The sequence below is a fragment of the Achroia grisella genome, unplaced genomic scaffold (genome assembly GCF_030625045.1).
Source record: "Achroia grisella isolate CSIRO2021 unplaced genomic scaffold, CSIRO_AGI_Agris_v1 utg669, whole genome shotgun sequence".
In the NCBI taxonomy this organism is placed as follows: domain Eukaryota; kingdom Metazoa; phylum Arthropoda; class Insecta; order Lepidoptera; family Pyralidae; genus Achroia; species Achroia grisella.
The window spans coordinates 691980-709116 of record NW_026712988.1 but is presented as its reverse complement, the minus strand read 5'-3'; the positions used below and the strand labels follow the sequence as shown (position 1 = coordinate 709116).

The following is a 17137-nucleotide window of genomic DNA, read 5'->3' as shown; positions in this document are numbered from 1 at the left end:
CACACTTTGTATCAAATAAAAGATTTAATAATTCAAATTCAAAATATCTTTATTCATGTAGGTCTATTACAGACTCTTATGATATGTCAAATCTACCATAATGTGAATTGAATATATATCTAATTATTTTAGTTTTCTTCATTATTCGTGTCCCATTTACTTATTTCGAACCTAATTCATCATTGCATTGCCCTCATCCCAATATTTTCAATATAGTGTGGATACACGTGTCATATTTTTTAAATTCATCACTATCAGCTGTCGTGTCTGAGCTTACTCTGCATTTAGTATTTCCATTCACATAGTCATCCGCCTTTTTATTTATTTTATAAAAATTAAAGTCCATAGCTCTGACAATATTATCTGATTGCACTAAAAATGAGTGTGTAGCGGTTTCTATGTTGATTATCGCATGCCTCTTATTTGTTATTGTGTAATTATTTATATAAAAAAACATCTATTCAAAAGAGCAACACGCAAGTTTCTTGCTCATTCTTCTTGTGATGAATCTGCATTCCGAATGAGTGGTAGAATCAAAATATGACTATTCAAAAGTGCTTGTAATGAGTTTATTTGAATAAAGATTATTTCTATTTCTTCGGCCATCCTCTAACTTTACATCCATCAACTTTCATATAAAAAACTGTTGTAAGGAACTGATAGTGGATTGTCATTTTTCATATTTATATCATTAGACAAGAATGTAAGAAAAATATTTGGAGGACAGAAATATTTGAAGGATTGTCATGAAATAAAGTAAAAACAAATGAAATTGCAGGATAAGAGGCATAATATATTAGTTCTATAGCTACTAACATAATGTACATGTGTACTGTTCACGACTGTTGCCACTTACCATCAAGAGGCCGCCAGTCCAGTACAGTCAAATAAAAAAATTACAGACTAAAAGTCCTAGCTGTGTAATAGCCGTGTCTGAACACCCGGCTTCATAATTTATTGGTTTTCCTCTTGAATGATGAAGTCTTTTCGAACTGGAAGGAGGAAATCCTGTCGCTGAAACTGCTCGGGCTACTGGCCCGGATATCCGGTTCTGTCTTCTCTTTTAATAAACTAGAACATACAATACAAGTGATGTTTCGTATTATTTTATATGTACTTATATTGTTATTACTTTAATAATATTACGACGTACTTTTTTTTTAATTACTAGCTGTACCCGCGACTTCGTCCGCGTGGATTTTAACTTTATTTTATTAAATGAAAGTAGCCTAAGTTACTCTTTATTACATGAGCTACCTGCCAAAAAAAATCCCGTCAAAACCGGTCCAGCCATTTCAGAGATTAGCCAGAACAAACAGACAGATAGACAAACAAAAATTGTAATAAATGTTAATTTGGTGTATGTACCGTATTTATATTCATATGCCTGTAGTAAAAAACGGTTATTTCAATATTACAAACAGAACCTCCAATTTTATTTATATGTATAGATTCATACCAAGTTTCCTTAAGATCTGTTCAGTTGCTTAGTCATCAATAAAATATAATATAACAATCAGAAAGACACACTTCCGTATTTAAAATAGAATAAAGTTGTTAGTAATAAAAATGCACCATTCCATTATCATCCATTAAAAAATATCTCATCCACAGTAGGTAGTTAGATTAATAGTTACCTGTCCAGATGGCTGGCGCTGCATAATGGCGTGTCGACGGCTTCCGTGCTGTTCAGCTTACTATGATCTATCACATATTTCAATTTGCGACTATCATACCTAAAATCATAATAAACCATACATATATAACAACTCGAGCTAGCCCTGCCAATTGGGGGGAAAGGGGATTAGTAATGTGGATGCAGACAATTTGCGCGGGTCATATAGATTTTACTGTAAAAAGAACTTGAACTTGAACTTACTTGACAACAGGTAGGAACCGGTGTCCCCAGAGCAGCTCTTTGGGCAGGTACGAGGTCTGACTCTGAGTGAACGTGCCCATAGAGGCGGAGGCACCTTTCAGGCTTAAAGTTATCTCGTAACTGAAATTAATTAAAATGATAGTTGCTCCAGACGTGGAGTACGAAAGGACTGACGGTAGTACGCGTTCAAGAAGAGAGGATGCTGCTGAAGAAGGAGAACTGCCCGGCATTGAAGCCGTTCATGTTTCGTCCGCTGCCCCAGAAGGGGGAGAGTGCGACAGAAGGGACAGAAGTTGAAATAATTTGTAGGGGTCAAGAATTGCTTTTCAGCGCGCATTCCCAGTAGATTCGGCCCGTATAACCGAGAGGTTGGAATGGCCATGGGTTGGTGGAGGGTTGAACTTACTTAGGCCCGAAGAAGTCAGGCGCATGTCCCCGCGCGCCTTCCCCAGGGAAGATGGGGAAGTGGTGGGTTCCAAAGGGAACCCGCAGAGATGGGGCCCGCTGTAGAGTGGGCCACCGCCGTCGGTTGACTGTTATCGATCCCGCGACTCCGGCATATGGCGTTGGGTGAGGGACATCTTGGAGTTTTTAGTGAGTAGGAGTCTCACAGTACCCGCTTGCCTCCTCCGGGGCTGGCGGGTCTCCATGAGGGATTTTCTCCAAGTAAAAAAAAGGGTTGTACTTACTTATTGCTGTTAATCTGTTCTGGTGAGAGTCCATACAGAGGACTGGTGTTGTTGATCACATGTACCAGTGTGACCGGCCACAACAGAAACTGTCGCTGTTGTATCGCCAGCGACTGTGCGAAGAAACGTATCGTTTCGCCTTCCTTTGTTCTGTTGGATATAACAAAGAAATATATTAAAATCCATACCCTAATAATTATATACAAACTATTTAATATATTATTTTGTTTAATTACACTACAATTATTATTACACGACTTGTAAATGTAAACTTACAAGAATTATTTAAAAGAGCAACACGCAAGTTTCTTGCTCGTTCTTCTTGTGATGAGACAGCTTTCCGAACGAGTGGTAGATAAAAAACAAATTGTTATGACTATTCAAAAGTGCTTAAATTAAGTTTATTTGAATAAATGATTTTCTATTCTATTCTATTCTAGGTTGTGTGAGACTACAAATATTCAGTGTGGAAACATGACTATGTAACGGTAGTTAAGTTTCCGCACCGAATGAAAGACCTTCTCTAATGGCAATCAAATTTCGACCGTAAGATATATTATCACTGTATGGGTGTAGATAGACTACACCCATATTGCGATACGTGTTTCGCCTCTGAACGAAGCATCATCAGGCATTTCATAGAGTTCAGATACAGCTTGGAAGCTTAAATTACAAATAAAAAAGTAATTGAAATTACAACGATGAACGAGGACTAAGATCTTGTGCCTCTTAACTTGTAATTCTTGTAATTTTATAATCATTACATAGTATAAAACACGTTGTCGCTGTCTGTCCGTCCATATGTATGCTTAAATCTTTAAAACGCAACAGATTTTGAAGCGGTTTTTTTTAATAGATAGAGCGATTCAAGAGGAAGGTTTATATGTATACATGTACACTCGGACGAAGCCCGGGCGAGTAGCTAGTTGTTAATATAAAAATGTAGAAATATAAATTGATATGTACTTGATTTGTTGACAGTCTTGGTGGTCTAGGTGTTTAGCACACCGCCTCACTTCCAATTATCGCGGATTCAATTCTCGCACAGTCCAAACATTTTAATTCTAGAGATGTACAAAAAATCTGTGTATTTATATCAGTTGTGTAGTACCCATAACACAAGCTCTGCCTAGCTTAGGACTAGATGGCGCTGTGTAATATGTCCTGGGGTTATTATTATTATTACTTGTGGGTGTTGACGAAGTGGGCAGTGAACTCGGAGCTGATGATGTGATCATAGTTGAGGTCCCAGGCTCTCATCATCAGGCACAGCTGGCCGTCACGCATGCTGATCTGAAATATACATGTAATAATTATGTTACTAATATTATAAATGCAGAAGTCTGTGTGTGTATATGTTTGTTACTCTTTCACGCAAAAACTACTAAATGGATTTTAATTAAACTTTGCAACAAAATTGCTGTAAATTTCACGCGGATGTAATCACGGGCAGGGCTTTCACACAATAAGTGCTGACTGGATTTTAATGAAACTTTAAAATAATATAGCTTAGATATTAGAATAATATTCATTCCTTTATAATTTCAGAGCCGCGCTCATGTCGGCGGAGCTCTTGCCATTTTCCATTAATCACTTTAGTTGCATTACAAGGTTGTTAATAGAAATAGAAATAATCTTTATTCAAATAAACTCATTACAAGCATTTTTGAATAGTCATATTTTGATTCTACCACCCATTCGGAATGCAGATTCATCACGAGAAGAATGAGCAAGAAACTTGTGTGTTGCTCTTTTGAATAGATGTTGTTTTTTTTTTTTTAATAATGAAGAAGAAATCTATTCACCATAGACTTGAAGAATCAGGAGTTGTATTCCTCCAGGAACACAAAAGCTGGAAGTGTGTTCCACTCTTTGTCAATGCGTATTAGAAAGGAAAACGATGCGAACCGCTCAGTGCGACTTTTTTTTATATAAATAACTAGCTTTTGCTAATTTATCCCCTTAGGGGTGGAATTTATCAAAATCCTTTCTGCCTTATGCCTACCTAAATGCCTACGTCATAGTAGCTTTACGCATGCAAAGTCTTATCCCGATCGGTTTAAAATTAACAAAGTTTCATACAATCTTTCATCCCCTATTTTATCCCCTTGGGGGTAGAATTAATCAAAATCCTTTCTTAGCGGATGCCTATATCGTAACATCTAACTGCATGCCAAATTTCAGCCCGATCCGTTCAGTGGTTTGGGCTGTGCGTTGATAGATCACTATGTCAGTCACCTTTGAGTTATATATATTTAGATTATACAATAACAAGCAGCGTATCCGTATCCGTAGATATAAGGATATTCCTTCTAAGGTATCAATATATTTCTACTTACAACAGCTTTCTTACTGAAGCCGACGCCGTCTCGAGACAGTTTCTCTGGTCTTGTTATTTTTGCATATACTACACACGTCAGTACCCCAGACAAACCTGTGCCTAATATGAGCTGGAAAAAAAAACAATTGCAAGTCTTTATACAAATATTAGGATATTGTCGACTAAATACCGACCAGTAACCTGACATTGAGGGTGACGCAGCTGGAATCGAGTCGCAACGCGAGTTTCAAGGCGTTTGCCCGAGTTCCCACCAATATGCTGACAACCTTCATGAAGGAGGATTACTGGCCGAAGGACATGGTGTATCGGCGCTACCGTGGCGTACCGTCATCAATGCCGTGATCACAGGGGCCTTTCAAGTATTACGTAAGCAGGTATATTACAATTGTTTACCCCCATTCCCCTTGTCAGCAAAAGTAAGAAAAGCTCTACATTTTTCAATTAATGTATTGTTTTTTTAGCAAAGGCAATGTGAGGGTTGCCAAAGTAAATAACTACCAATCATCATCTAGAGTCATTCAAAATAAGCAAAGCAAAGATCCTTCCTTCCCCCCCCCCCCATACGCTTACGTAATACTCACTAAACAAATTCTATATTTTTTTCTATTAATTATATTATTCGTATGTATGTTAGTCTGTAAGGTATTTATACTATGGGCCATTAGAAGCCTGAATTAAATAAATAAATGAATGGATGAATGAATGGATGTATGAATGAGTGAATGTATGAATGAATGAATGAATGAATGAATGCATGGATGAATAAATAGATAAATAAATAAAAATATATCATTAGCTGCCTTTAAACGCGCGCAATCGGGATGCATTGCATTTAACTATTTTTTATTGATTATTTCGCGCGTTTTTGAACATTTAATTAAAATTATTTCTCTTTGATTTTACTAAAAAATAATTTAAAAACGAGATACGTTTAAAATTTATAATTCATCAATAACTATACATACAACTCTATATTGTTGCTCTATAGATAACTCTGAAAAAAGGCGAGCGCTATGCAGCAGTGCTACAGGTCTAAGCACAATAAAAACAAAGTCTCGGTAAAAAAAAATATTAGGTCGGGAAACATTTTATTTCCCACCTATTAATATAAATTGTCTAACTTGGTGTTTGTCTCATCTATCTATCTATTTAGATAGATAAATGTTAGATACAACCGTTTATTGCCAACATTAAATAAATTGCTGAGAATACACAAAATAAAAAAGGAAAAAATATAAAGTTGGCAATAGGAGCTGCCTCATCTGTTGCTGATAAAAGCACAACCACTATGAGGAGTACCTGTACAGCGTTTTCAGGCATGGTTTTTATAGTTAAGACAGGACATTGTCAGGTTATTTAAACAAAGTTAAAAAAGGTAAAATCTGTGAGTTTATATATTCGGGGATATCTCCTGTATTACTGATCCGATTTTGAAAATTCTTTCAGTTTTGGATAGCCCATTTATCATGGAAAGTTATAGGATTTATAACATCACGCTGTTACCAATAGGAGGGGAGCTGCAATGACAAATGTTGCAAATTAAGGAAAATATAACGCTGACAAAACAGATTAACTAGTAAGTATGTAAAATTTACCTGCATTATGAATAGGAATATAGACTCAGGACACTCTTCGTCTATGGCGCGGTCACCAAAGCCAATAGTCGTCTGAAAAACAACAGAGAATATCCATTTATGATCTAATAACATCTATTTTTATCTTAATACTATAGAGGAATGTATATATCTCACCGGATGTTGTGCCAGATTATGTATTATTTTGTTTTCTCTTTTGTCCCTTATACTGTATAAGGGACAAAAGAGCTTGCGGCTCTGTTGTCCCTTATACTATAAAGCAAAAATTTATCGCCGCCTACGAGCACCCAAACAAAGGAAATTGCAAGTGCATTGCTGGCTTTTTATGAAGGAATGTATAATAGCCAGGTATTATTAATCGTAAAGGTATCGATACTATTAATGCTGATAAATAAAACAAATTTTTATACTTTATGCTTTTCTAAATCAAACCAAATCTATATCTAATCAAACAGACCGACAGACAGACAAAAATGGTAAAACGTTATTTTGGTGTATGTACCGTATTAATAATCACATGCATGTAGTAAAAAACGGTTATTTCAATATTACAAACAGACACTCTAATTTTTATATATGTATAGATTATTATCGGCTGTAGATGTATTGATATTACTAGTAATTATACATATAAGTAATCGTTTATCTTCCATACGTTATTAAACTAATCCAAATTTGATAAAATTAAAAGCCATAAACAATTCACAGCCCCATCTAGTGACAGACTAAGCAGAGCCAGTAGTAAAGGAATTAGATAACTGATAGAAACATTAAAATACATAAGATACATTTAAAACACTCCGAACAATACAATTATACTCATTAATGCAAATGTTTACATCATGCTAGGAATCGAACTCACGACCATCGGAAACAAGGAAGCATGAAATATTGGCGAATTATTTCGGAACCTGGTAAAAACATATATGTATATCTTATATGGCTCACCAACTGGGAAATAAATCATTATTTTTATAGGATATTTAATGTAAAAACTTTATAACATTAACTTAACAACAATCCGTCATACTCGTGAACGGGTGCCGTTAAAGGGGACTGGGCTATTCTGGTTACGAACACTGATTAGACTATTTGCTTTTGACAAAATTGCAATAGTATATGCCGGCGATCACTCTATTCTGCCTAATATGAATTTAAAAATGAATCTGAATTTTTGAATACGTACAAGTTCATTTGAAAATAATAAGAGCTTTGTACCGATGGGGGTGGAATCTCCGGAATAACCCTCAATATTTAATAGAATAATAAAAAAAAGCTGAGTTTCTTCTTCTTCTTAGCTGGAAAACACCCCGAATTGACCGTAGATTTGACATATGATAAGAGTTTATAATGCACCTACAGGAATAAAGATATTTTATTTTGATTTTTGATAAACGTGTATGATAATAGTTGTTCATGTACGGGATTTTCACTTAATGTTAGACATATACTCTTATATAAGTGCACAATGTAAAGAAACTGCTTAAAAAAAAAAGAAGTTCAGTTGAGTTTCTTGCCAGTACTTCCGATTTGAAAAAAAAAAAAAAATATTACGTTCATAAGCGGCTAAAATGATATTTGATCATCATCACCTGCTTCTTCATTATCCCATTTATTTGTGGTCGGCGTAATATTTTTTTATCTTCCATTCATGTCTGTTCGTAGTCATCTCGTTATTCACTCCCTTTCTTACCGTATCGTCTTTCAGATAGTCCATTCATCTCTTTTTTAGCCTTCATCTAACCATGGATGCTTATAAGGACGGTAGTTAGTTCAAAAAACGATTTATCATAAAATGTAGTCGGTTTTCTTACAAAAAAGGGGCAAGGGCGCAGGTCTAACTGTAAACTAACTAACTAAGAATCATTTGATAAAGTGGTTTTTGTTGTTTTTTAATGTTTTAAAATGTAAAAAGAGCAACACACAAGTTTCTTGCTCGTTCTTCTTGTGATGAATCTGCATTCCGAATGAGTGGTAGAATCAAAATATGACTATTCAAAAGTGCTTGTAATGAGTTTATTTGAATAAAGATTATTTCTATTTCTATTTCTATGTTTTCTTATATATATTGTTTGCACTTCTGTGACCCACACATCACTTCCTGTGTTACACTGTTTTATGTTGATTGGAAGAGATCGCTATTAGAGATAAGTTCTCCTTTCATCAAGACAAAATTTCTAATATTTTAATTTTTGTATTTAAAATTGCAATAAAGAATATATAAGATTTATCAAATAATATTTAGTATTTTTTTTAAATATATCATAATTGTATGGTTTACTAATATCCTAGTACCTACACAATAGATATACGCACATCAGGGATACGCATCACGCGGCCCGGGCCGCAACTAAAATGTAAACTTACAAGGATTATTTAAAAGAGCAACACACAAGTTTATAGTTCGTTCTTCTTGTGATGAGACAGCTTTCCGAACGAGTGCTTAAATTAAGTTTATTTGAATAAATTATTTTCTATTCTATTGTATTCTAACTTTAGATCATAGATGAATCACGGTTTAGAGATAAACTTCGTTTTGTAATAAGGAATACTTTGGTCAATGGTTTATTACTAGCGCTAAACCAGATTTATCTTTTTGTGATAAGACAACGCGTTTTATAACAAATCGTTTAATTTGATTTGTTTTGAACATGTATAAGTGCATATAACTGTTTGCAAAAATAGCAATATGGCGCACGAATTTAATTAAGCAAACAACTAGTGTGGGTAAACTAGAAATAAATTAGGCCATTTCCTCGTTACGAGGATTTGTGCAATTGCCCGCTCGGAGCCTAACAATTGCTCAATCGTGTTCGGCTTCCTTTTTTGTGGAATTGAATTAGAATTGGCGGTAAATAACGATATTGTGGTTGACAGATTGGCCATTATGTTATTTACTATATTGTTGGACTATATCAATCTTCAAATGTGTGGTGTGATAAGAATAGAGATGATAAAGAAAATATTAGAGGAAGTATGAAGAGTGAGAAGTGGCGCTGGTGTCGGAGAGGTAATGCATTGTAGATTGTAGACATACGTATTTTATGCATTGTGTCCCCAACACAGGAATGAAGATCGTGGTTCCTTTGGCATATCTTAAAAAAATTCATATCAAATTAATTAAGGAAGGTGTTGCATATGAGTGTGGATGGTTATAAGGGCAGAGAAGACCGAAAAAGATGGATGGACTGTGTAAAAGATGGCTATAGTGTACGAGTTCAACAATAGACTTCTGCGCAGATGAAAACACAGGAGACAAACGCGCATGCGGCTCACCTGATGGTAAGTGATTACCGCCGCCCATGAGAACCCGCAACACGAGGGGAATTGCAAGTACGTTGTCGGCCTTTTAAAAAGGAATAACCTCTTTTCTTGAAGTTTTCAATATCGTATCGTTTCGGAAATACTATTGCTGGAAGACGATTCTACGATGTGGCAAAAATAATCTTATTCTACCTTTTGTACCGACGGTTACTATTTTAGCTACATTATGATATATGGTTTCTTTGATACAATAATATGAGTATTATAGGATATACCAATTTTCTACCCACGTATATTAAAAAATTTACGTTGGTGTAATACATAAGAGTTTCGCGATTTATATTGTTTCAACCGATCTCTTAAAGGAATATGTTTTCAATTAATCGGTAAGTATATTTTAGTATATTACACCATAATTTCACTCAAAATTAATAGAATTGAATCGGTTTGGAGTAGACAGAATACTGTTTATTTAAATATATTTATTTCTTTTAGTTCAGTCCGCGCTCTCCGCCCTCTATCGCGAAAACGGTTTACCATATAAAAAAATTTTTTAAACCAAAGTTGTAGAGAATTTTATATTCTACAATTTTGATAATAAATACAAATAGCAAAAACCCATAGGAAATGAGATATTTACAAAAAAAAGCGCATATTATCGATTTTTGTGACCTTTGACCTTAAAATTTAATAGTTGCGTACCATATGTAAATTTTAAGACTTATAGCTGGGTATCTCGAATTCCGAGATTCTTACCTAATTTAAGCTAAAATGACTAGACTATTTAACTCAATGCTCTAAAATAAAGTACGTATGGTGAATAAGTGCCAGCACAATAGCTCTATACAGGTCGCAGTGTTAAAGGTCTATTTAGATTTAATTTCACATTATCAAATCATATTTATTGAGCAAAGCCTATTACTCACTAAACGATTACTTTAAATACGAGCATGCATGGCAATAGTTGTTCATGCACGGGATTTTCATTTAACGTTAGACATAGACACCTCTATAAATAGAGAATGAAAATAAAATAGCTTTAAAAATTTGAACATCAGTTGAGTTTCTTGCCAATTCTGCGTGCGATCTGCATGGTCGCAGTGTTACAGTTCTTAGCACCTGACAGTAACCCAAACCCAATAAAAAAATACATCAATCATTAGAGAAACGCTGACCTGCTACAACTTGGACCCAGTTGGTGCGTGAATGACATTTTATAACACAAAACAATGTTACTATCATTATGTAATCACTAGAGTAGACACTTCAGCTATATTTAGACTTGGATTATGACAAATGATTTAGTACAATGTGGCCAGTAATCTCCAAGGTTTAGAATATGGACCTAAATTTGTTTGTTTGAGTGGGATAATCTCTAAAACTACTAGTTAGATGTGAAAATAATATTTTTAATTATAATGAAGCAATCTTGAAAGTTTTAGGGCAAGAAATGTAAAAAATGAAAGAAGAAATGCAGGCAAAAATGTAGTAATAGCACGGGGAAGATATGATGAGTTGGATTGGGGACGCTCGCCATTCTAATTCTTATAAACTATGAGTGAAACCGCGGTGCACAATCACTAATAATAATAACAACGTCAAAGACAATTCACACAGCGCCATATAATGCCAAGCTATATATGCCAGGTAGAGAATGCTATAATTCTCTACCTGTTAACTATTGGGAAAGAACAGAAGAAGAAACGGTTGATGGACAGTGATTGGAAAGGACAAACATAATTTTACTTAACATAGGTAAATATTATTATATACTAGCTGTCCAGGGAAACGTTGTTTTGCCTTAAAATAAAAAAAATAGGGGTGGACTACCCCTAATTTAGGGGGATGAAAAATAGATGTTGGCCGATTCTCAGACCTACTCAATACGCTCAAAATTTGAGAATCGGTCAAGCCGTTTCGGAGGAATATGGGAACGAAAACTGTGACACGAGAATTTTATATATGTATAAGAAGATTATACGGTTACCACTTACTATCAGGTGAGCCGGAAGCTATCAGTCCTTCCAGTTGGGTGGATGGGGATGCTCATTATGGGGATGCTTATAACAGTTAGTTGTCACGACATATGCTGTCAACCATGTTGCCAACCATATATATAAATAATATAAGATGTTTTTTTTTGTAATTGTTCTAAGTGTGTATGTATGTGTATATATGTATATGTGTGTTTGCATATGTATATATATATGTGTAAATGTATTTTTTATATCAATAATAGTTGTCAATAAATGTTTTTCTTCTTGTATCTGGACTAATATCCCCATTGCTAGCTATGTACCATCTCAGGTTGACCTCCACATGGTTCCGCTGGAAGGCATCGTTATAGATTCATGCTGAATTTACCATGGTGGGCTAACTAACCTGACCTTATACTCATCTTATCATCCACTGGTGCCCCGCCAGCGTAAACTATTAGCGCAAGCAGGTGCACCATTCCATTATCATCCATAAAAAACATTCTTCCAGTTACGTAAAAAAAAGTTTTTTACCTGAGCCTCAACAGATGCTAGAAATATGGTTACGAAGTCATTGCCACCGGTGATGCAGGGACGATTGGGAGGGTTTGGCTCGAAGTCGTAATGAGCAAGCGCAGTCATGTACCAGAATACAGCAAAGAGTAGCCACATCGCGAAATGTGTCACCACGGTACCTATTACTATCCAGCGCCATCTTAGATTAATCTGAAATCATTTACAGAGCAATTTAATACTTATTTTGAACCTTTTGAACGTTTGAAATTGGAGTGTCTGTTTGTAATATTGAAATAATCGTTTTTTACTACATGCATATGACTATAAATGGGGTACATACACCAAAATAACACTTTTTACAATTTTTGTCTGTCTGTCTACTCTGTTTGATCCGGCTAATCTCTGAAATGGCTGGACCAATTTTGACAAGACTTTTTTTGAAAGGTAGCTGATGTAATAAGTAGTAACTTAGGCTACTTTTATTTTAGAAAAACAATTACTTTTAGAAGAAGAAATAAATTTATAGCACACAGTGCAAAAGTAATAGTAGACTTAACGGTGTTAATTCCGCCAAATGTATTGATAAACTTAACAACATAAGGTATTTTCTAACAGTCAACCATAGGCAGTATAGAGAAAAATTGTTGGCGAAAATAATAACAAAAAAAATCAAGGCATAAAAAGTGATATAATACACATACACCCGTGCAAAGCCGGAGCGGGTGATTATTCAATATGTAGATTAGTAATGCTTATATTTATGCATCGTATGATATAATATAATAATAATAATAATCTCAGGACAATTCACACAGCGCCATCTAGACCCAAGTTAAGCTAGCTAGAGCTTGTGTTATGGGTACTAGATAACTGATACATATACATAGATATTTTTTTTTTTGTAAATACATACATATTATACATAGAAAACACCCAGACCGATACAAACAATCATACTCATGGATACAAATGTTTGTGCCGTGCGAGGAATCGAACCCGCGACCATCGGTCGTAAAGCGGTGTGCTAGACCGCTAGACCACCGAGGTCGTCAAATGATATCAATATGTTTTTATCGACATTGGTTTCTATTCTTACCAGAGTGTGGAAAGTATCATTCAATAGTCGAATCCTCTCAAATGGAACATTGGATATCAGTGCCACGTTCTCCATCCCGCGTTTGGACACCAGTCGTTTGGGGTAATCCGCTGCATAGCCTCTGTGCAATGGTGGTCTTCTACAAGATCTGGAATACACGCAGCAAACATTAATACATTTATTTATTTATATATTAAAAACGCTTATTATAAAATTGAAGAGTTTGTAAATGATGATAATGTTTTTGTAGAAATAAGTGCTGACAATATTATCTGATTGCACAAAGAATCTGAATGCGTAGCGATTTCTACAAATTTTAATACATTTATTTATTTTAATATTAAAAATGCTTATTATAAAATTGAAGAGTTTGTAAATAGATAAATAAATTCTTTACTCACAATTACAGACACATAACATACATGAGATACAGAAAAAACACGAATTAATAAAAGAAATGTAGGTGACTTTATGTGCCTCAAAAGTGAAAAGGCAGCCAACTCAGCATAATGCTACAGATAACTCTGCAGCGCTGATATTCTGTTGACTCCCTACTTATACAATACTTATAACTAAAAAAAAAATTACGTAAATATTAAATTTCGAGCTCTTTATCTAAATATATAAAGTATGAATAAACTGTAAATAATGTGAAGAATTATGTTATCAAACTACTTATACTACATAAATGATAATAATGTTTTTGTAGAAAATCTTACAATGCTGAAAATATTATATATATTCTTTATTGCACAGATAATAAAAAGATATTATAATTTAGAGACAATGTGAGCAAAGGTGGACTTATCCCTAGAAGAGATCTCTTCCAGTCAACCTAAAACAGTGGGATATGTGGTACTGAGTGGGTAATAATTGGTGCAAACAAAAAAAAAATGTCAAAGGATAGATACTAAATAAAATTCAAATAACAAATTGTATAATCTAAAACAAAAGTAAAATACATAAATACGAATATACATAAATATAAATAGTAATACAAAAATATAGGAATAAACATACATATCATATAATACATAAATATATTCATCATAATAAACAAATAAATAATGATAAAAGTAATCATTCAATGGCAGATAGGTAGTATGATTTTAATCTTTTCTTTAAGGAACTAACAGATGGGCTCTGCTGAATACGTAACGGAAGTCCATTCCACAATTGAGCAGCACGATATCTGATTGTACAAAGAATCAGCGTGTAGCGGTTTCTATGTTGATAGTCCCCTGCCTGCTACTTGTATTAACAAGGAGAAGGCAGGTGTGTTATTATATACACATTAATTATATTTTAACATTTATTACAATATCTATGTATAATATGTATGTATTTACGAAAAAAAAATCTATGTACTTGTATCAGTTATCTAGTACCTGTAACACAAGCTTTAGATAGCTTGATTTGGGACTAGATGGCGCTGTGTGAATTGTCCTGAGATTATTATTATTTAAAAGAGCAATAAGCAAGTTCGTAATCATATAATACAATTATTACAAGAGCAAAGAGGATTCTGTGAAATGTAGCATAATTCTCACTTTCACATAAATGTCTTATAAATATCAATGTAGATTTCATATAATTAAATTATTTAAGTAATTCACAATAAATAAATATGATATATATACATAACTTAATTAAAGCAAAGAACCTAAAATTAGAAACCTAAAAGAATATAATATAATAACTAAATATATTATTAAAAGGAGTCCCTTTAGGCAAGGTTCCGAAGATACTGGCAGCGTTCCTCCTCTGAATTGCTAGACTAATTCTTAGTCCGAGGTAGCTGCCAGCTCTTCGGTCTTCTGTGATGTCGACTGACCTTTTTACTATTTCCTTAAAAAGTCTTATAGCGCTTAGAATTAGAAATAAATTAAGTTTTTATGAAATAAAGAAAGAAAGAAAGAAAGAAAGAAAGAAAGAAAGAAAGAAAGAAAGAAAGAAAGAAAGAAAGAAAAATATTTATATAAAATATAATTTATAATATAAAAATGAATGGTTTAGAATGGTGCTCCTGCCTGTGCTATCGGTTTACGCTAGCTGGACGCCAGTGAAAGGTGATAAGATGAAGTCAGGTCAGTTAGCCCATCGTGTCAAATTCGCCAGGAATTGACATCATGGTTTCCAGGGGGTACCGTATGACAGCCAAAATGTCATGACATACCGCTACCTATGCGGTGATAAGTCACCGTGAACTAACAATTCTATTCTCTCTTTAATTAGAAGTATTATACAACAGGAACTACTATTAAATTGTAAGGTTTTTGATAATCTTTATGACATTGTTCTTCAAGGTTAAATATCCACTATTACCTGTTTGAAGTTGGCTTCACTTTCTCCCTGGGCACCTCATTCCGAAGGTTAATTGTTACGTCATCGGAGGGCTTACTTAAACTGGCATTACTTTGTGTAATTATTATTTTCGGTAACTGCTGTGAAAGTCTTCTAAGTCTTTCAGATTTAATATCCCCAGGCAAGGATACCGTACTGCCCAATACTTCATTTTCAATGTTAAATTTAATGTTTGCGTCATCTATTGCTTTGTTTTCGTTGATTCGTTTGTTTGATTTGATAGTCTCATATCCAGGGTCGATATTATTAGTACCATCAATAGGATCATCGATAATTACCTCGTCATTTCCTTTTTTTACAGTAGCATATAGAGGCTCATCATTATCCTTCTCTAAATATTCATCATCACATTTATTTCCGGGCAATTTATCTGTTAATTTTACGACAGATTCATCTTTTAATTCTACAACACAATCATAATCATCTTCATTTTCATCACCATATATTTCTAAACTAGGTTCTTCTTGAATCACATCCGTGATAATTTCATGTCGGAAATCCAACTGATCTTTACCAGAATCATTTCCTGTCACTGTTGTGTAGCCGAGTATATCAAATTCACTTATTCTTTCCTCATTAATTGCTTCATTTACTTTAGAAAGATATCCCAAACATTCGTCGTACAAATGATTTAATTGTTCATATTCATTGTCATTTTCCATTTTGAGTCCAAATTTAGCTTATAAGATTACAGCATCGCCAATAAACACATCACTGGTAACAAAATCAACAAAATATTTCACAGAACGTTGAAATTAAGATAAACAATTTGCAGTATATTTTCTCTACAAATTTTCCCGGTCAGTGTTTCGTAATTTTTCATTACACACAACCGACGCTGTTATCAGATGTTTGAGTGGTGTTATCTTGTTATCAGTGCTAATTGCGCGGCCTGAGAGCGGGCACTAAGCTCGAGATGGATCTGTGGCCTTGTTGTGGATCATTTGAGTAATTCTGCACTCACGTTTTTAGAATTTTTATTTTCTTCATACTCGGAAATGGTTTAGGCTTCTTGTCCTAGTCTACTCTAATCAATACGACTGATTTAATCTTATTTAGTTACTGAATTAATTGATTGTATATTTAATATTTTGACTCCAATGAATTACTGATATTTGGTTGTTTGTATACAGACATTTCAACCTAAAAATATAATGTTACATCAATTATTTAAAAGAGCAACACCCAAGTGAGTCCTTATTGTCTTGGTGTGCTCTAATCACTACGATTGATTTAATCTTATTTAGTTACTTAAATAATTGATTGTATATTTAATATTTTAACTCCAATGAATTACTGATATTTGTTTGTTTGTATTCACACATTTCAATCTATAAAAATATAAAATATATTTTTAATATAAAATTGCATCAATTATTTAAAAGAGCAACATCTAAGTTATTTGCTAATTCTTCTT

General features: G+C 34.0%; 1 protein-coding gene across 1 annotated transcript; it reads right to left on the bottom strand.

Annotated features, from left to right (window-relative positions):
• Window positions 1-857: 857 nt before the first annotated feature.
• On the bottom strand, window positions 858-16382 carry LOC131849955 (ATP-sensitive inward rectifier potassium channel 11-like). The gene is made up of 10 exons (XM_059200089.1): window positions 15682-16382; window positions 13357-13504; window positions 12279-12470; window positions 6505-6576; window positions 4908-5018; window positions 3755-3861; window positions 2569-2718; window positions 1880-1999; window positions 1638-1736; window positions 858-1071 (listed from the first exon to the last, which is right to left on the bottom strand). Exons 1-10 carry the CDS (start codon window positions 16380-16382, stop codon window positions 948-950), a joined length of 1824 nt encoding a protein of 607 aa, XP_059056072.1. The 3' UTR covers window positions 858-947.
• Window positions 16383-17137: the final 755 nt, after the last annotated feature.